The sequence below is a fragment of the Somniosus microcephalus genome, chromosome 4 (genome assembly GCF_052327205.1).
Source record: "Somniosus microcephalus isolate GS21.2 chromosome 4, FLI_Smic_1.0, whole genome shotgun sequence".
Lineage (NCBI taxonomy): Eukaryota > Metazoa > Chordata > Chondrichthyes > Squaliformes > Somniosidae > Somniosus > Somniosus microcephalus.
Window position 1 is genome coordinate 43,094,092 of NC_140990.1, and position 12,963 is coordinate 43,107,054.

General features: G+C 47.6%; 1 protein-coding gene and 1 pseudogene across 1 annotated transcript; one reads left to right on the forward strand and one right to left on the reverse strand.

The window, feature by feature from the left end:
• The window catches only part of LOC147118742 (uncharacterized), an 88,309-nt pseudogene that overhangs the window by 24,706 nt on the left and 50,640 nt on the right, over positions 1-12,963 (reverse strand).
• On the forward strand, positions 2,995-4,446 carry LOC147118743 (uncharacterized; the record flags this gene model as incomplete). Its single annotated transcript, XM_085984563.1, has 1 exon — positions 2,995-4,446. A coding segment is annotated over one exon (945 nt), but the record flags the coding sequence as incomplete, so codon positions are not given.

The window sequence follows — 12,963 nt, forward strand, 5'->3', positions numbered from 1 at the left end:
CCGTTCACCTGCTCCGTGTGTGGAAAGGGATTTGTTTGTTCATCCCACCTGCAAACACACCAGCGAGTTCACACTGACGAGAGACCATTTCAGTGTTCTGACTGTGGGAAGAGCTTTAAAAGCCCCGGGCATCTGAAGGAACACCAGCGGGTTCACACTGATGAGAGACCATTTCAATGTTCTGAGTGTGGGAAGAGCTTTAAAAGCTCCGGGGAATTGAAGCAACACCAGCTTGTTCACACTGATGAGAGACCATTTCAGTGTTCTGACTGTGGGAAGAGCTTTAAAAGCGCCAGGGATCTGAAGGAACACCAGCGAGCTCACATTGACGAGAGAACATTTCAGTGTCCTAACTGTGGGAAGAGCTTTAAAAGTGCCAGGGACCTGAAGGGACACCAGCTTGTTCACACTGATGAGAGAGCATTTCAATGTTCTGACTGTGGGAAGAGCTTTAAAAACCCCGGGGAACTGAAGCGACACCAGCTTGTTCACACTGATGAGAGAGCATTTCAATGTTCTGACTGTGGGAAGAGCTTTAAAAGCCCCCAGGATCTGAAGCAACACCAGCTTGTTCACACTGATGAGAGACCATTTCAGTGTCCTAACTGTGGGAAGAGCTTTAAAAGCGCCAGGGAACTGAAGGGACACCAGCTTGTTCACACTGATGAGAGACCATTTCAGTGTTCTGACTGTGGGAAGAGCTTTAAAAGCCCCGGGCATCTGAAGCGACACCAGCGAGCTCACACTGATGAGAGACCATTTCAGTGTTCTGACTGTGGGAAGAGCTTTAAAAGCCCAGGGGAACTGAAGGAACACCAGCTTGTTCACACTGATGAGAGACCATTTCAGTGTTCTGACTGTGGGAAGAGCTTTAAAAGCTCTGGGGAACTGAAGCGACACCAGCGAGTTCACACTGATGAGAGAGCATTTCAGTGTTCTGACTGTGGGAAGAGCTTTAAAAGCCCCCAGGATCTGAAGGGACACCAGCTTGTTCACACTGGGGAAAGACCATTCCATTGTCCTAACTGTGGGAAGAGCTTTAAAAGCGCCAGGGAACTGAAGGGACACCAGCTTGTTCACACTGATGAGAGAGCATTTCAGTGTTCTGACTGTGGGAAGAGCTTTAAAAGCCCCCAGTATCTGAAGGAACACCAGCTTGTTCACGCTGCTGAGAGACCATTTCAGTGTCCTGATTGTGGAAAGAGCTTTAAAAGCCCCGGGGAACTGAAGGGACACCAGCTTGTTCACACTGATGAGAGACCATTTCAGTGTCCTGACTGTGGGAAGAGCTTTAAAAGCCCCAGGGAACTGAAGGGACACCAGCGAGCTCACACTGATGAGAGACCATTTCAATGTTCTGACTGTGGGAAGAGCTTTAAAAGCCCCCAGTATCTGAAGCATCACCAGCGAGCTCACACTGATGAGAGACCATTTAAATGTTCTGACTGTGGGAAGAGCTTTAAAAGCTCCGGCGAGCTGAAGAGACACTAGCGAGTTCACACTGGGGAGAGGCCGTTCATCTGCTTTGTATGTGGGAAGGGATTCACTGAATCATCCCACCTGCTGGCACATCAGCTTGTTCACACTGGAGCGAACCCCTTTAAATGTTCTGACTGTGGAAAGAGCTTTAAAAGCTCCGGGGAGCTGAAGAGGCACCAAAACCTACACACTTGGGAGAGACCGCTCACCTGCTCTGTGTGGGGGAAGTGATTCGTTCAGCCCTCCAACCTGCAGAGACACCAGCGAGTTCACACTGACGAGAGACCCTTTAAATGTTCTGACTGTGGAAAGATCTTTAAAAGCTCCAGGGAGCTGAAGAGACACCAGCTCCTCCACACTGGTGAGAGGCCGTTCACCTGCTCCGTGTATGGGAAGGGATTCACTCGGTCATCCACCCTCCTGTCACACCAGCTTGTTCACACTGACGAGAGACCCTTTAAATGTTCTGACTGTGGGAAGAGCTTTAAAAGCTCGAAGAACCTTAAGAGACACCAGCGTCTTCACACTGATCATAGAATCTAACAGCACAGAAGGAGCTCATTCGGCTGTCCAATTTAGTCCCAAACCCCAGCTTTATCCCCAGAACTCTGCAAACTAGTCCTCTTCAAGTACATGTCCAATTACCGTTTGAAAGTTCCTGTGGAACCTGATTCCAGCATCCTTTCAGATGGTGCATTCCAGATCTTAACAACCCCCTGTGTGAAAACAATTCTCCTAATTTCCCCCTAGTTCTTTTAGCAACTATTTTAAATCTGTGACCTTTGGTTACCGACCCACTTGCCAGAGTGAACAGTTTCTCCCTACTTGCTCGATCAAAACCCCTCATCATTTATGCGCCGCCATCTTGGTGGAGCGAAGACGGACCAGTTCCACCTGCAGCACGGCGCATGCGTGGCCATCTTGGTACAGGAACAGAGAGTGGGCAGGGCTTCAGGGTCCCAGTGACCAGGAGAGACAATCATTGACTCATTGATTTTATTCTCACTCTGCACATTGCGGGTGTAGAACTGAACCCAACCAGAGCAGAGGGAGGGGGAAAACTGGAGTGGAGGAGCAAAATGTTGGATATTGTGCGATGGGTTTGGATTTCAGCACAGGGAGGAGGGAGAGTGTGTGGGACAGGGATTTACAGCTTTGGGGGAACAAGAGAGGAAAGAATGTTCCATAGAAACTAGAATTGTCTGTTCTGAATTTCTATCCTGTACTTCCAATGATCACTTTTGTAAACTCCTTTTACAGGGTATTAGAAGGGGAGGATTTACAGACGGGAAACTCAAACCAAACATCACATCAAGATCTGACAGTCACTCCATTCATCAGGACCTGAATATCATCGGCCTTTGAATGTGGAAGGAGGAATGTTTGTGTGTTCTGTCTGTAGGAAAAGATTTCAAACATCAGTGTGACTGGAAAAGCACCGAGACACCCATACCCAAGTGAGAGTGTTCCAGAGCACTGACTGTGGAAAAAGCTTTAACCAGTTACACAACCTGAAAAAACATCGCACCATTCACAGCGGGGAGAAACCGTGCACGTGTTCTGTGTGTGGACGAGGCTTCAACCAATCATCCAACCTGGAGAGACACAAGGACACCCGCACCATGGAGAAACAGTGGAAATGTGGGGACTGTGGGAAGAGATTCAATTATCCATCCAAGCTGGAAACTCATCGGCACACTCACTCCAGGGAGAGGCCGTTCACCTGCTCCGTGTGTGGGAAGGGATTCGCAGAGTTATCCAAGCTCCAGATACACCAGCGAGTTCACACTGGGGAGAGGCCGTTCACGTGTATTGAATGTGGGAAGGGATTTACTCAGTCATCCAGCCTCCATAGACACCAGCGAGTTCACACGGGAGAAACCGCTCTGCTCCGTGTGTGGGAAGGGATTTGCAGAGTTATCCAAGCTCCAGATACACCAAAGAGTTCATACTGGCAAGAGGCTGTTCACGTGTATTGAATGTGGGAAGGGATTCACTCAGTTATACCATCTCCAGATACACCAGCGAGTTCACACTGGGGAGAGGCCATTCACCTGCTCTGTGTGTGGGAAGGGATTCACTCAGTCATCCCATCTTCTGACCCACCAACTTGTTCGCACTGTTAAGAGACCATTTAGATGTTCTGACTGTGAGAAGAGCTTTAAAAACACAAGCGACCTGCTGACCTACCAACGCACTCACACTGGGGAGAGACCGTACATCTGCTCCGTGTGTAGGAAGGGATTCGCTCAGTCATGCACTCTGCTGAGACACCAGCGAGTTCACACTGAGGAGCGATCTTTCACCTGCTCTTATTGTGGGAAGGTTTTCACTTGGAAGTCTAACCTGCTTAATCACCAGCGAGTTCACACTGGGGAAAGACCATTCACCTGCTCCGTGTGTGGGAAGGGATTCACTCAGTCATGCACTCTGCTGAGACACCAGCGAGTTCACCAGTGATTGCAGGGGTTGGATTCTGCTGTTATTGCTGCTGTTAATCACATCCAGGACTGAACCATGTTGACTCTGGCAATTGGGCTTTGTTTCTGCTGATGTTAATCACTAGAATAACTGGGCTTGAGATTAATATTCTGGACAAATATTAAATAAATCAGCTTTGTTTCAAACACACAGTGTGTCTAATATTTGATTTCTCCATGATAAGAGGAGACTAATTGATGTTCTGTTACTGACTGTTCCATTTTTGGGCCTTTTCTTACTCTGGATTATTTCAGTTCTCATCTAGTTCACCTTCTACCACATCAAACCCCAAACTTGTTCCATTTGTGTACACGGCTTGTGGGTGTCATAGACTGAACTGTAGTGTCTCACTTTACACTCATCTGAAATTCCTTTGAACCACCCCTTTACAGAACTACCTTGCATAAGATTTGAAATCTGTTATTTTCTGTATCATTTAACATCTCTTGGATCCGATTTAAAAAAACTCCACACATACTGCATGTGACAGCCTTAGAAGTGTTCTGATCTTTGTAATTGTCATTGCTGATTTTGATGGTCTGTTTGATTTAATCTCTTGTTACTAACATACCTTGCACTATTTCTTTAATCGAGATAATTGTTTCAAATACTTCCTTTATCAGCTCTTTAGCTCCTCCATTGATCCCTGTCAATAATCCTTGGTCAGGGGCTGGGGTTAAGGTGTAGGATTGGGGTTAGTGGTTGGGGTTAGTGGTTATTGGTTAGGATTGGGGTTAGTGTTTGGGGCCAGTGGTTATTGGTTAGGATTGGGGTTAGTGTTTGGGGCTAGTGGTTTGTGAGGGTGCCGGTCAGTTCCTTCAGTAACCTCTAGATGGCACCTTCACTTGTTGGTTTCCCTTTGTTAATTGTTTCTAGCCTCTTGTGTTTATTAGTTAACTGCCTTTTATCTGTTCATTGGTTTCACCTGGTTTTGTTGGTATTTAAGTTTTGTGGTTTCTTCCCTCTGTGCTCAGTCCTGACAAAGGAGTTGGTCTTCACAAGGTTCTCTGACTTGACTAGGTGTTCAGTCTTGACTAGCCTTTTGCTCTGTGGCAGCTTGCCTTGACAAGCTGGTTGCCGTGGTTGTTGCTTGTATTTAAGTCTGTGGTTCTTCCTTTTGATCTCGGTCTTGACAAGTTGCTCAGTCTTGATAAGGTGCTCAGTTTGGACAAGCATGTTGCCCTGTGGTACCTTGTCTTGAGCCCTGTATTGATAAGCCGATTACCCCTGTGGTAGCTTGTCTTGAGTCTTATCTCTGCAAGCCGGTTGCCTATGTGGTAGCTTGTCTCGAGCTCAGTCTGGACAAGTGGGTTGCCTCATGGAAGCTTGTTCTGAGTTCCTATCTTGACTAGCCGTTTGGTAGCTTGTCTTGAGCTCTTATGTTTGTTACTGTTTTCCTTGTGTGAATCCAGTAATGTGTGAATCTAGTAAAGTACTGTTATTTAAGACTGTATACCTGCTTCTCGCCTCGTCTGTCTGCACTTGGGTCCAGAACCAGCCTCGCCCGGACAGCACGGCCCCGTATCTACATGGCCCCGTGACTCCCAACCCTGACAGTGGTTATTGGTTAGGATTGAGGTTAGTGGTTGGGGCTCGTGGTTATTGGTTAGGATTGGGGTTAGTGGTTGGGGCTAGTGGTTATTGGTTAGGATGGGGGTTAGTGGTTGGGGCTCGTGATTATTGATTAGGATTGGGGTAAGTGGTTGGGGTTAGTGGTTATTGATTAGGATTGGGGTTAGTGGTTGGGGCTAGTGGTTATTGGTTAGGATTGGGGTTAGTGGTTGGGGCTAGTGGTTATTGGTCAGGATTGGGGTTAGTGGTTGGGGCCAGTGGATATTGGTTAGGATTGGGGTTAGGGTTAGTGGTTATTGGTTAGGATTGGGGTTAGTGGTTGGGGCTAGTGGTTATTGGTTAGAATTGGGGTTAGTGGTTGGGGTTAGTGGTTATTGGTTAGGATTGGGGTTAGTGGTTGGGGCTAGTGGTTATTGTTTAGGATTGGGGTTAGTGGTTGGGGCTCATGGTTATTGGTTAGGATTGGGGTTAGTGGTTGGGGCCAGTGGTTATTGGTTAGGATTGGGGTTAGTGGTTGGGGCTAGTGGTTATTGTTTAGGATTGGTGTTAGTGGTTGGGGTTAGTGGTTATTGGTTATGTAATACCCACTGGAAATGTTATGTACGCTAAGTATGGTTATCAGTCTTTAACTTAGACACTGTATTATCATTGTTATAAATCCCTGGGTTAAAGTTGCCCATGTGAAGGTACGGCAAGAACTTTTAAGGACACAATGTGACTAAGAGCAGACTTTCCATAATTCTGCACCAGTATGAACTGTTGCAGACAGTGAGGCTGCGCAGTCTCCAGGCAGAAACCCCAGGAGGAAGGGGTGGAGTCGGGTTTTTCGAGCGGGAAACGGGAGCGACTGGAAGAAAAAAGGGCAGGAGCTCTGAAAAGAGGGCTCAGGAGGCAAATGGCTGCCGCATCCCATCCCGGGCTTCCAAACTCGGCCGCCGCCCTTCGTATTAGTAGCTCTGCATCCAGAACTCAAAGTGGGATTCAGTGATCGTGAAGAGAATTCAACGAAGGGGTTCGGAGTCGTAAGTCTTGCAGACATTATACATAGTGGCACGGTGGCATAGTGGTTAGCACTGTTGCCTCACAGCTCCAGGGACCCGGGTTCGAATCCGGCCTCAGGCGACTGTGTGGAGTTTGCACATTCTCCCCGTGTTTGCGTGGGTTTCCTCCGGGTGCTCCGGTTTCCTCCCACAGTCCAAAGATGTGCAGGTTAGGTTGATTGGCTATGATAAATTGACCCTTAGTGTTAGGGGGATTAAATACATGGGGTTATGGGGATAGGGTGGGATATGTGTTGGTGTAGGGGTTACGGGGATCGGGTGGGATATGTGTCGGTGCAGGCTCGATGGGCCGAAATGGCCTCTATCTGCACTGTGGGATTTCTGTGATACCATGAGCTCCAACTTAAGCACGCCAACGAAAGAGTGCACTCGAATTTGGACACAGGGACAGATTCTCCTTTGAATCCATATAAATGGAGAATGTATGTTTATTATGTCTAGATTCATTCTAATGCATGCAAATGTCTAATTTAGGTCATTGACCCGTAATCTTCTTATACTGTCTGACGTTAAAACTATAAAGTAAGATAATTGGAATTAAGCCATTGTAGTAGTGATCTCCTTACTGGACTATAGAATACTGTCTACAACAGAGACCACATCTCACATATATCTAGAGAACCGTGAAGGGGTTACAGTTAGGATTGGGGTTAGTGGTTGGGGTTAGTGGTTATTGGTTAGGATTGGGGTTAGTGGTTGGGGTTAGTGGTTTGGATTGGGGTTAGTGGTTCGGGCACGTGGTTATTGCTTAGGATTAGGGTTAGTGGTTGGGGCCAGTGGTTATTGGTTAGGATTGGGGCTAGTGGTTATTGTTTAGGATTGGGGTTAGTGGTTGGGGTTAGTGGTTATTGGTTAGGATTGGGGTTAGTGGTTGGGGCCAGTGGTTATTGGTTAGGATTGGGGCTAGTGGTTATTGGTTAGGATTGGGGTTAGTGGTTCGTTCCAGTGGTTATTGGTTAGGATTGGGGTTAGTGGTTGGGGTTAGTGGTTACTGGTTAGGATTGGGGTTAGTGGTTATTGGTTTGGATGGGTTAGTGGTTGGGGCTTGTGGTTATTGGTTAGGATTGGGGTTAGTGGTTGGGGCTAGTGGTTATTGGTTAGGATTGGGGTTAGTGGTTGGGGCTACTGGTTATTGGTTAGGATTGGGGTTAGTGGTTGGGGCTCCAGGTTGTTGGTTAGGATTGGGGTTAGTGGTTGGGGCCAGTGGTTATTGGTTAGGATTGGGGTTAATGGTTGGGGCCAGTGGTTATTGGTTAGGATTGGGGTTAGTGGTTGGGGCCAGTGGTTATTGGTTAGGATTGGGGTTAGTGGTTGGGGCCAGTGGTTATTGGTTAGGATTGGGGTTAGTGGTTGGGGCTCGTGGTTATTGGTTAGGATTGGAGTTACTGGTTGGGGCCCTTGGTTATTCGTTAGGATTGGGGTTAGTGGTTGGGTCTAGTGGTTATTGGTTAGGATTGGTGTTAGTGGTTGGGGTTAGTGGTTATTGGTTAGGATTGTGGTTAGTGGTTGGTGTCAGTGGTTATTGGTTAGGATTGGGGTTAGTGGTTGGGGCTAGTGATTATTGCTTAGGATTGGGTTAGTGGTTGGGGCCCGTGGTTATTGGTTAGGATTGGGGTAATTGGTTGGGGTTAGTGGTTGGGGCTAGTGGTTATTGGTTAGGATTGGGGTTAGTGGTTGGGGCTAGTGGTTATTGGTTAGGATTGGGGTTAGTGGTTGGGGCTAGTGGTTATTGGTTAGGATTGGGGTTAGTGGTTGGGGCTTGTGGTTATTGGTTAGGATTGCGGTTAGTGGTTGGGGCTCGTGGTTATTGGTTAGGATTGGGGTTAGTGGTTGGGGCTTACGGTTATTGGTTAGGATTGGGGTTAGTGGTTGGGGCTAGTGGTTATTGGTTAGGATTTGGGTTAGTGGTTGGGGCAAGTGGTTATTGGTTAGGATTGGGGTTAGTGGTTGGGGCTTACGGTTATTGTTTAGGATTGGGGTTAGTGGTTGGGGTTAGTGGTTATTGGTTAGGATTGGGGTTAGTGGTTAGGACTGGTGTTAGTGGTTGGGGTTAGTGGTTATTCGTTAGGATTGGGGTTAGTGGTTGGGGCCAGTGGTTATTGGTTAGGATTGGGGTTAGTGGTAGCAGCTAGTGGTTATTGGTTAGGATTGGTGTTAGTTGTTGGGGCTCGTGGTTATTGGTTAGGATTGGGGTTAGAGGTTGGGGCTAGTGGTTATTGGTTAGGATTGCGGTTAGTAGTTGAGGCTAGTGGTTATTGGTTAAAATTGGGGTTAGTGGTTGGGGCTCGTGGTTATTGGTTAGGATTGGTGTTAGTGGTTGGGGCTCGTGGTTATTGGTTAGGATTGAGCTTAGTGGTTGGGGCTGGTGGTTATTGGTTAGGATTGGGGCTAGTGGTTATTGGTTAGGATTGGGGTTAGTGGTTGGTGCTCGTGGTTATTGGTTAGGATTGGGGTTAGTAGTTGGTGTTAGTGGTTATTGGTTAGGATTGAGGTTAGTGGTTGGGGCTAGTGGTTACTGGTTAGGATTGGGGTTAGTAGTTGCGACTCATGGTTATTGGTTAGGATTGGGGTTAGTGGTTGGGGCCAGTGGTTATTGTTTGGGATTGGGGTTACTGGTTGGGGCTAGTGGTTATTGGTTAGGATTGGGGTCAGTGGTCATTGGTTATGATTGGGTTTAGTGATTGGGGCTGGTGGTTATTGGTTAGGATTCGGGTTAGTGGTTGGGGCCAGTGGTTATTGGTTAGGATTGGGGTCAGTGGTCATTGGTTACGATTGGGTTTAGTGATTGGGGCTAGTGGTTATTGGTTTGGATTGGGGTTAGTGATTGGGGTTGGTGGTTATTGGTTAGGATTGGGGTCAGTGGTTGGGGCTAGTGGTTATTGGTTAGGATTGGGGTTAGTGTTTGGGACTCGTGGTTATTGGTTAGGATTGGGGTTAGTGGTTGGGGCCAGAGGTTATTGTTTAGGATTGGGGTTAGTGGTTGGGGATCGTGGTTATTGGCTAGGATTGGGGTTAGTGATTGGGGCTAGTGGTTATTGGTTAGGATTGGGGTTAGTGGCTGGGGCCAGTGGTTATTGGTTCGGATTGGAGATAGTGGTTGGGGCTAGTGGTTATTGGTTAGGATTGGGGTTAGTGGTTGGGGCTCTTAGTTATTGGTTAGGATTGGGGATAGTGCTTGTGGTTAGTGGTTATTGGTTAGGATTGGGGTTAGTGGTTGGGTTCAGTGGTTATTGCTTAGGATTGGGGTTAGTGGTTGGGGCTAGTGGTTATTGGTTAGGGTTGGGGTTAGTGGTTGGGGCTTGTGGTTATTGGTTAGGATTGGGGTTAGTGGTTATTGGTTAGGATTGGGGTTATTGGTTGGGGCGGCTGGTTATTGGTTAGGATTGTGGTTAGTGGTTGGGGCTAGTGGTTATTGGTTAGGATTGGGGTTAGTGGTTGGGGCCAGTGGTTATTGGTTAGGATTGGGCTTAGTGGTTGGGGCTTGTGGTTATTGGTTAGGATTGTGGTTAGTGGTTGGGGCTAGTGGTTATTGGTTAGCATTGGGGTTAGTGGTTGGGGTTAGTGGTTATTGGTTAGGATTGGGGTTAGTGGTTGGGGTTAGTGGTTATTGGTTAGGATTGGGGTTAGTGGTTGGGGTTAGTGGCTGTTGGTTAGGATTGGGGTTAGTGGTTGAGGACAGTGGTTATTGGTTAGGATTGGGGTTAGTGGCTGGGGCTAGTGGTTATTGGTTAGGATTGGGGTTAGTGGTTGAGGCTAGTGGTTATTGGTTAGGATTGGGGTTAGTGGTTGGGGCTAGTGGTTATTGGTTAGGATTGGGGTTAGTGGTTGGGGCTAGTGGTTATTGGTTAGGTTTGGGGTTAGTGGTTGGTATTAGTGGTTATTGGTTAGGATTGGGGTTAGTGGTTGGGGGTAGTTGTTATTGGTTATGATTGCGGTTAGTGGTTGGGGCTCGTGGTTATTGGCTAGGGTTGGGGGTAGTGGTTGGGGCTAGTGGTTATTGGTTATAATTGCGGCTAGTGGTTGGGGCTTGTGGTAATTGGTTAGGATTGGGGTTAGTGTTTGGGGCTAGTGGTTATTGGTTAGGTTTGGGGTTAGTCATTGAGGCTAGTGGTTATTGGTTAGAATTGTGGTTAGTGGTTGGGGCTCGTGGTTATTGTTTAGGATTGGGGTTCGTGGTTGGGGCTCATGGTTATTGGTTAGGATTGGGGTTAGTGGTTGGGGCTGGTGGTTGTTGGTTAGGATTGGGGCTAGTGGTTATTGGTGAGGATTGGGGTTAGTGGTTGGGGCTCGTGGTTATTGGTTAGGATTGGGGTTAATGGTTGGGGCCAGGGATTTTTGGTTGGATTGGGGTTAGTGGTTGGGGCCAGTGGTTATTGGTTACGATTGGGGTTAATGGTTGGGGCTAGTGGTTATTGGTTAGGATTGTGGTTAGTGGTTGGGGCTTGTGGTTATTGGTTAGGATTGGGGTTAGTGGTTGGGGCTAGTGGTTATTGGTTAGAATTGCGGTTAGTGGTTGGGGCTTGTGTTTATTGGTTAGGATTGGGGTTAGTGGTTGGGGCTGGTGGTTGCTGGTTAGGATTGGGTTTAGTGGTTGGTGTTAGTGGTTATTGGTTAAGATTGGGGTTAGTGGTTGGGGCTAGTGGTTACTGGTTAGGATTGGGGTTAGTGGTTGGGGCTCGTGGTTATTGGTTAGCATTGGGGTTAGTGGTTGGGGCCAGTGGTTATTGGTTGGATTGTGGTTAGTGGTTACGGCCAGTGGTTATTGGTTAGGACTGGGGTTAGTGGTTGGGGTTATTGGTTATTGGTTATGATTGGGGTTAGTGGTTGGGGCTAGAGTCATAGAGTCATAGAGTTTTACAGCACAGAAAGAGGCCCTTCAGCCCATCGTGTCTGCGCCACCCATCCATCCCTGTCCAGTCTAATCCCATTTTCCAGCATTTGGTCCATAGCCTTGTATGCAATGGCATTTCAAGTGCTCATCCAAATGCTTCTTGAATGTTGTGAGGGTTCCTGCCTCTACCACCCTTTTAGGCATTGAGTTCCACATTCCAACCACCCTCTGGGTGAAAAAGTTCCTGCTCAAATCCCCTCTAAATCTCCTGCCCCTTACCCTGAATCTATGCCCCCTTGTTATTGACCCCCCTACTAAGGGGAAAAGTTCCTCTTTGTCTACCCTATCTATGCCCCTTATCATTTTGTACACCTCAATCAGGTCCCCCCTCAGCCTTCTTTGCTCCAAGGAAAACAACCCCAGCCTGTTTAGTCTTTCTTCATAGCTGAGGCGCTCCATCCCAGGTAACATCCTGGTGAATCTTCTCTGCACCCTCTCCAAAGCAATCACATCCTTCCTATAGTGAGGCGACCAGAACTGCACACAGTACTCCAGCTGTGGCCTCACCAGTGTTTTGTACAGTTCCATCATAACCTCCCTGCTCTTATATTCTATGCCTCGGCTAAAGAAGGCAAGTATCCCATATGCCTTTTTAACCACCTTATCTAACTGTTCCGCTGCCTTCAGAGATCTATGTACATGTACACCAAGGTCCCTCTGACCCTCTGTACTTCCTAGGGTCCTACCACTCATTGTGTATTCCCTTGCCTTATTTGTCCGTCCAAAATGCATCACCTCGCACTTTTCAGGGTTAAATTCCATTTGCCACTGTTCCGCCCAACTGACCAACCCGTCTATATCATCCTGTAGCCTGAGGCTTTCCTCCTTGCAATTTACCACCCAACCAATTTTCGTGTCATCTGCAAACTTACTGATCATCCCTTTTACATTCTCATCCAAATCATTTATGTAGATCACAAACAACAAGGGACCCAGCACCAATCCCTGAGGTACCCCACTGGACACAGGCTTCCAGTCACAAAAGCAACCTTCGACCATCACCCTCTGCCTCCTGCCACTCAGCCAGTTTAGGATCCAACACACCAAGGCACCCTGGATCCCATGGGCTCTTACCTTCTTGACCAATCTCCTATGCGGGACTTTGTCAAAAGCTTTACTGAAGTCCATGTAAACCACATCCACAGCATTTCCCTCATCCACCTCCCTAGTCACCCCCTCGAAAAATTCAATCAGATTTGTCAGACATGATTTACCCTTGACAAAGCCATGCTGACTATCCCCGATTAATCCTTGCCTCTCCAAGTGGAGACTAATTTTGTCCCTCAGAATTTTTTCCAATAATTTCCCTACCACAGATGTTAGGCTCACTGGCCTGTAATTCCCTGGTTTATCCCTGCTACCCTTCTTGTATAATGGTACTACATTAGCTGTTCTCCAGTCCTCTGGTACATCCCCTGTGGCCAGAGAGGTTCTGAAAATTTGTGTCAGAGCCCCTGCAATCTCCTCCTTTGCCTCCCA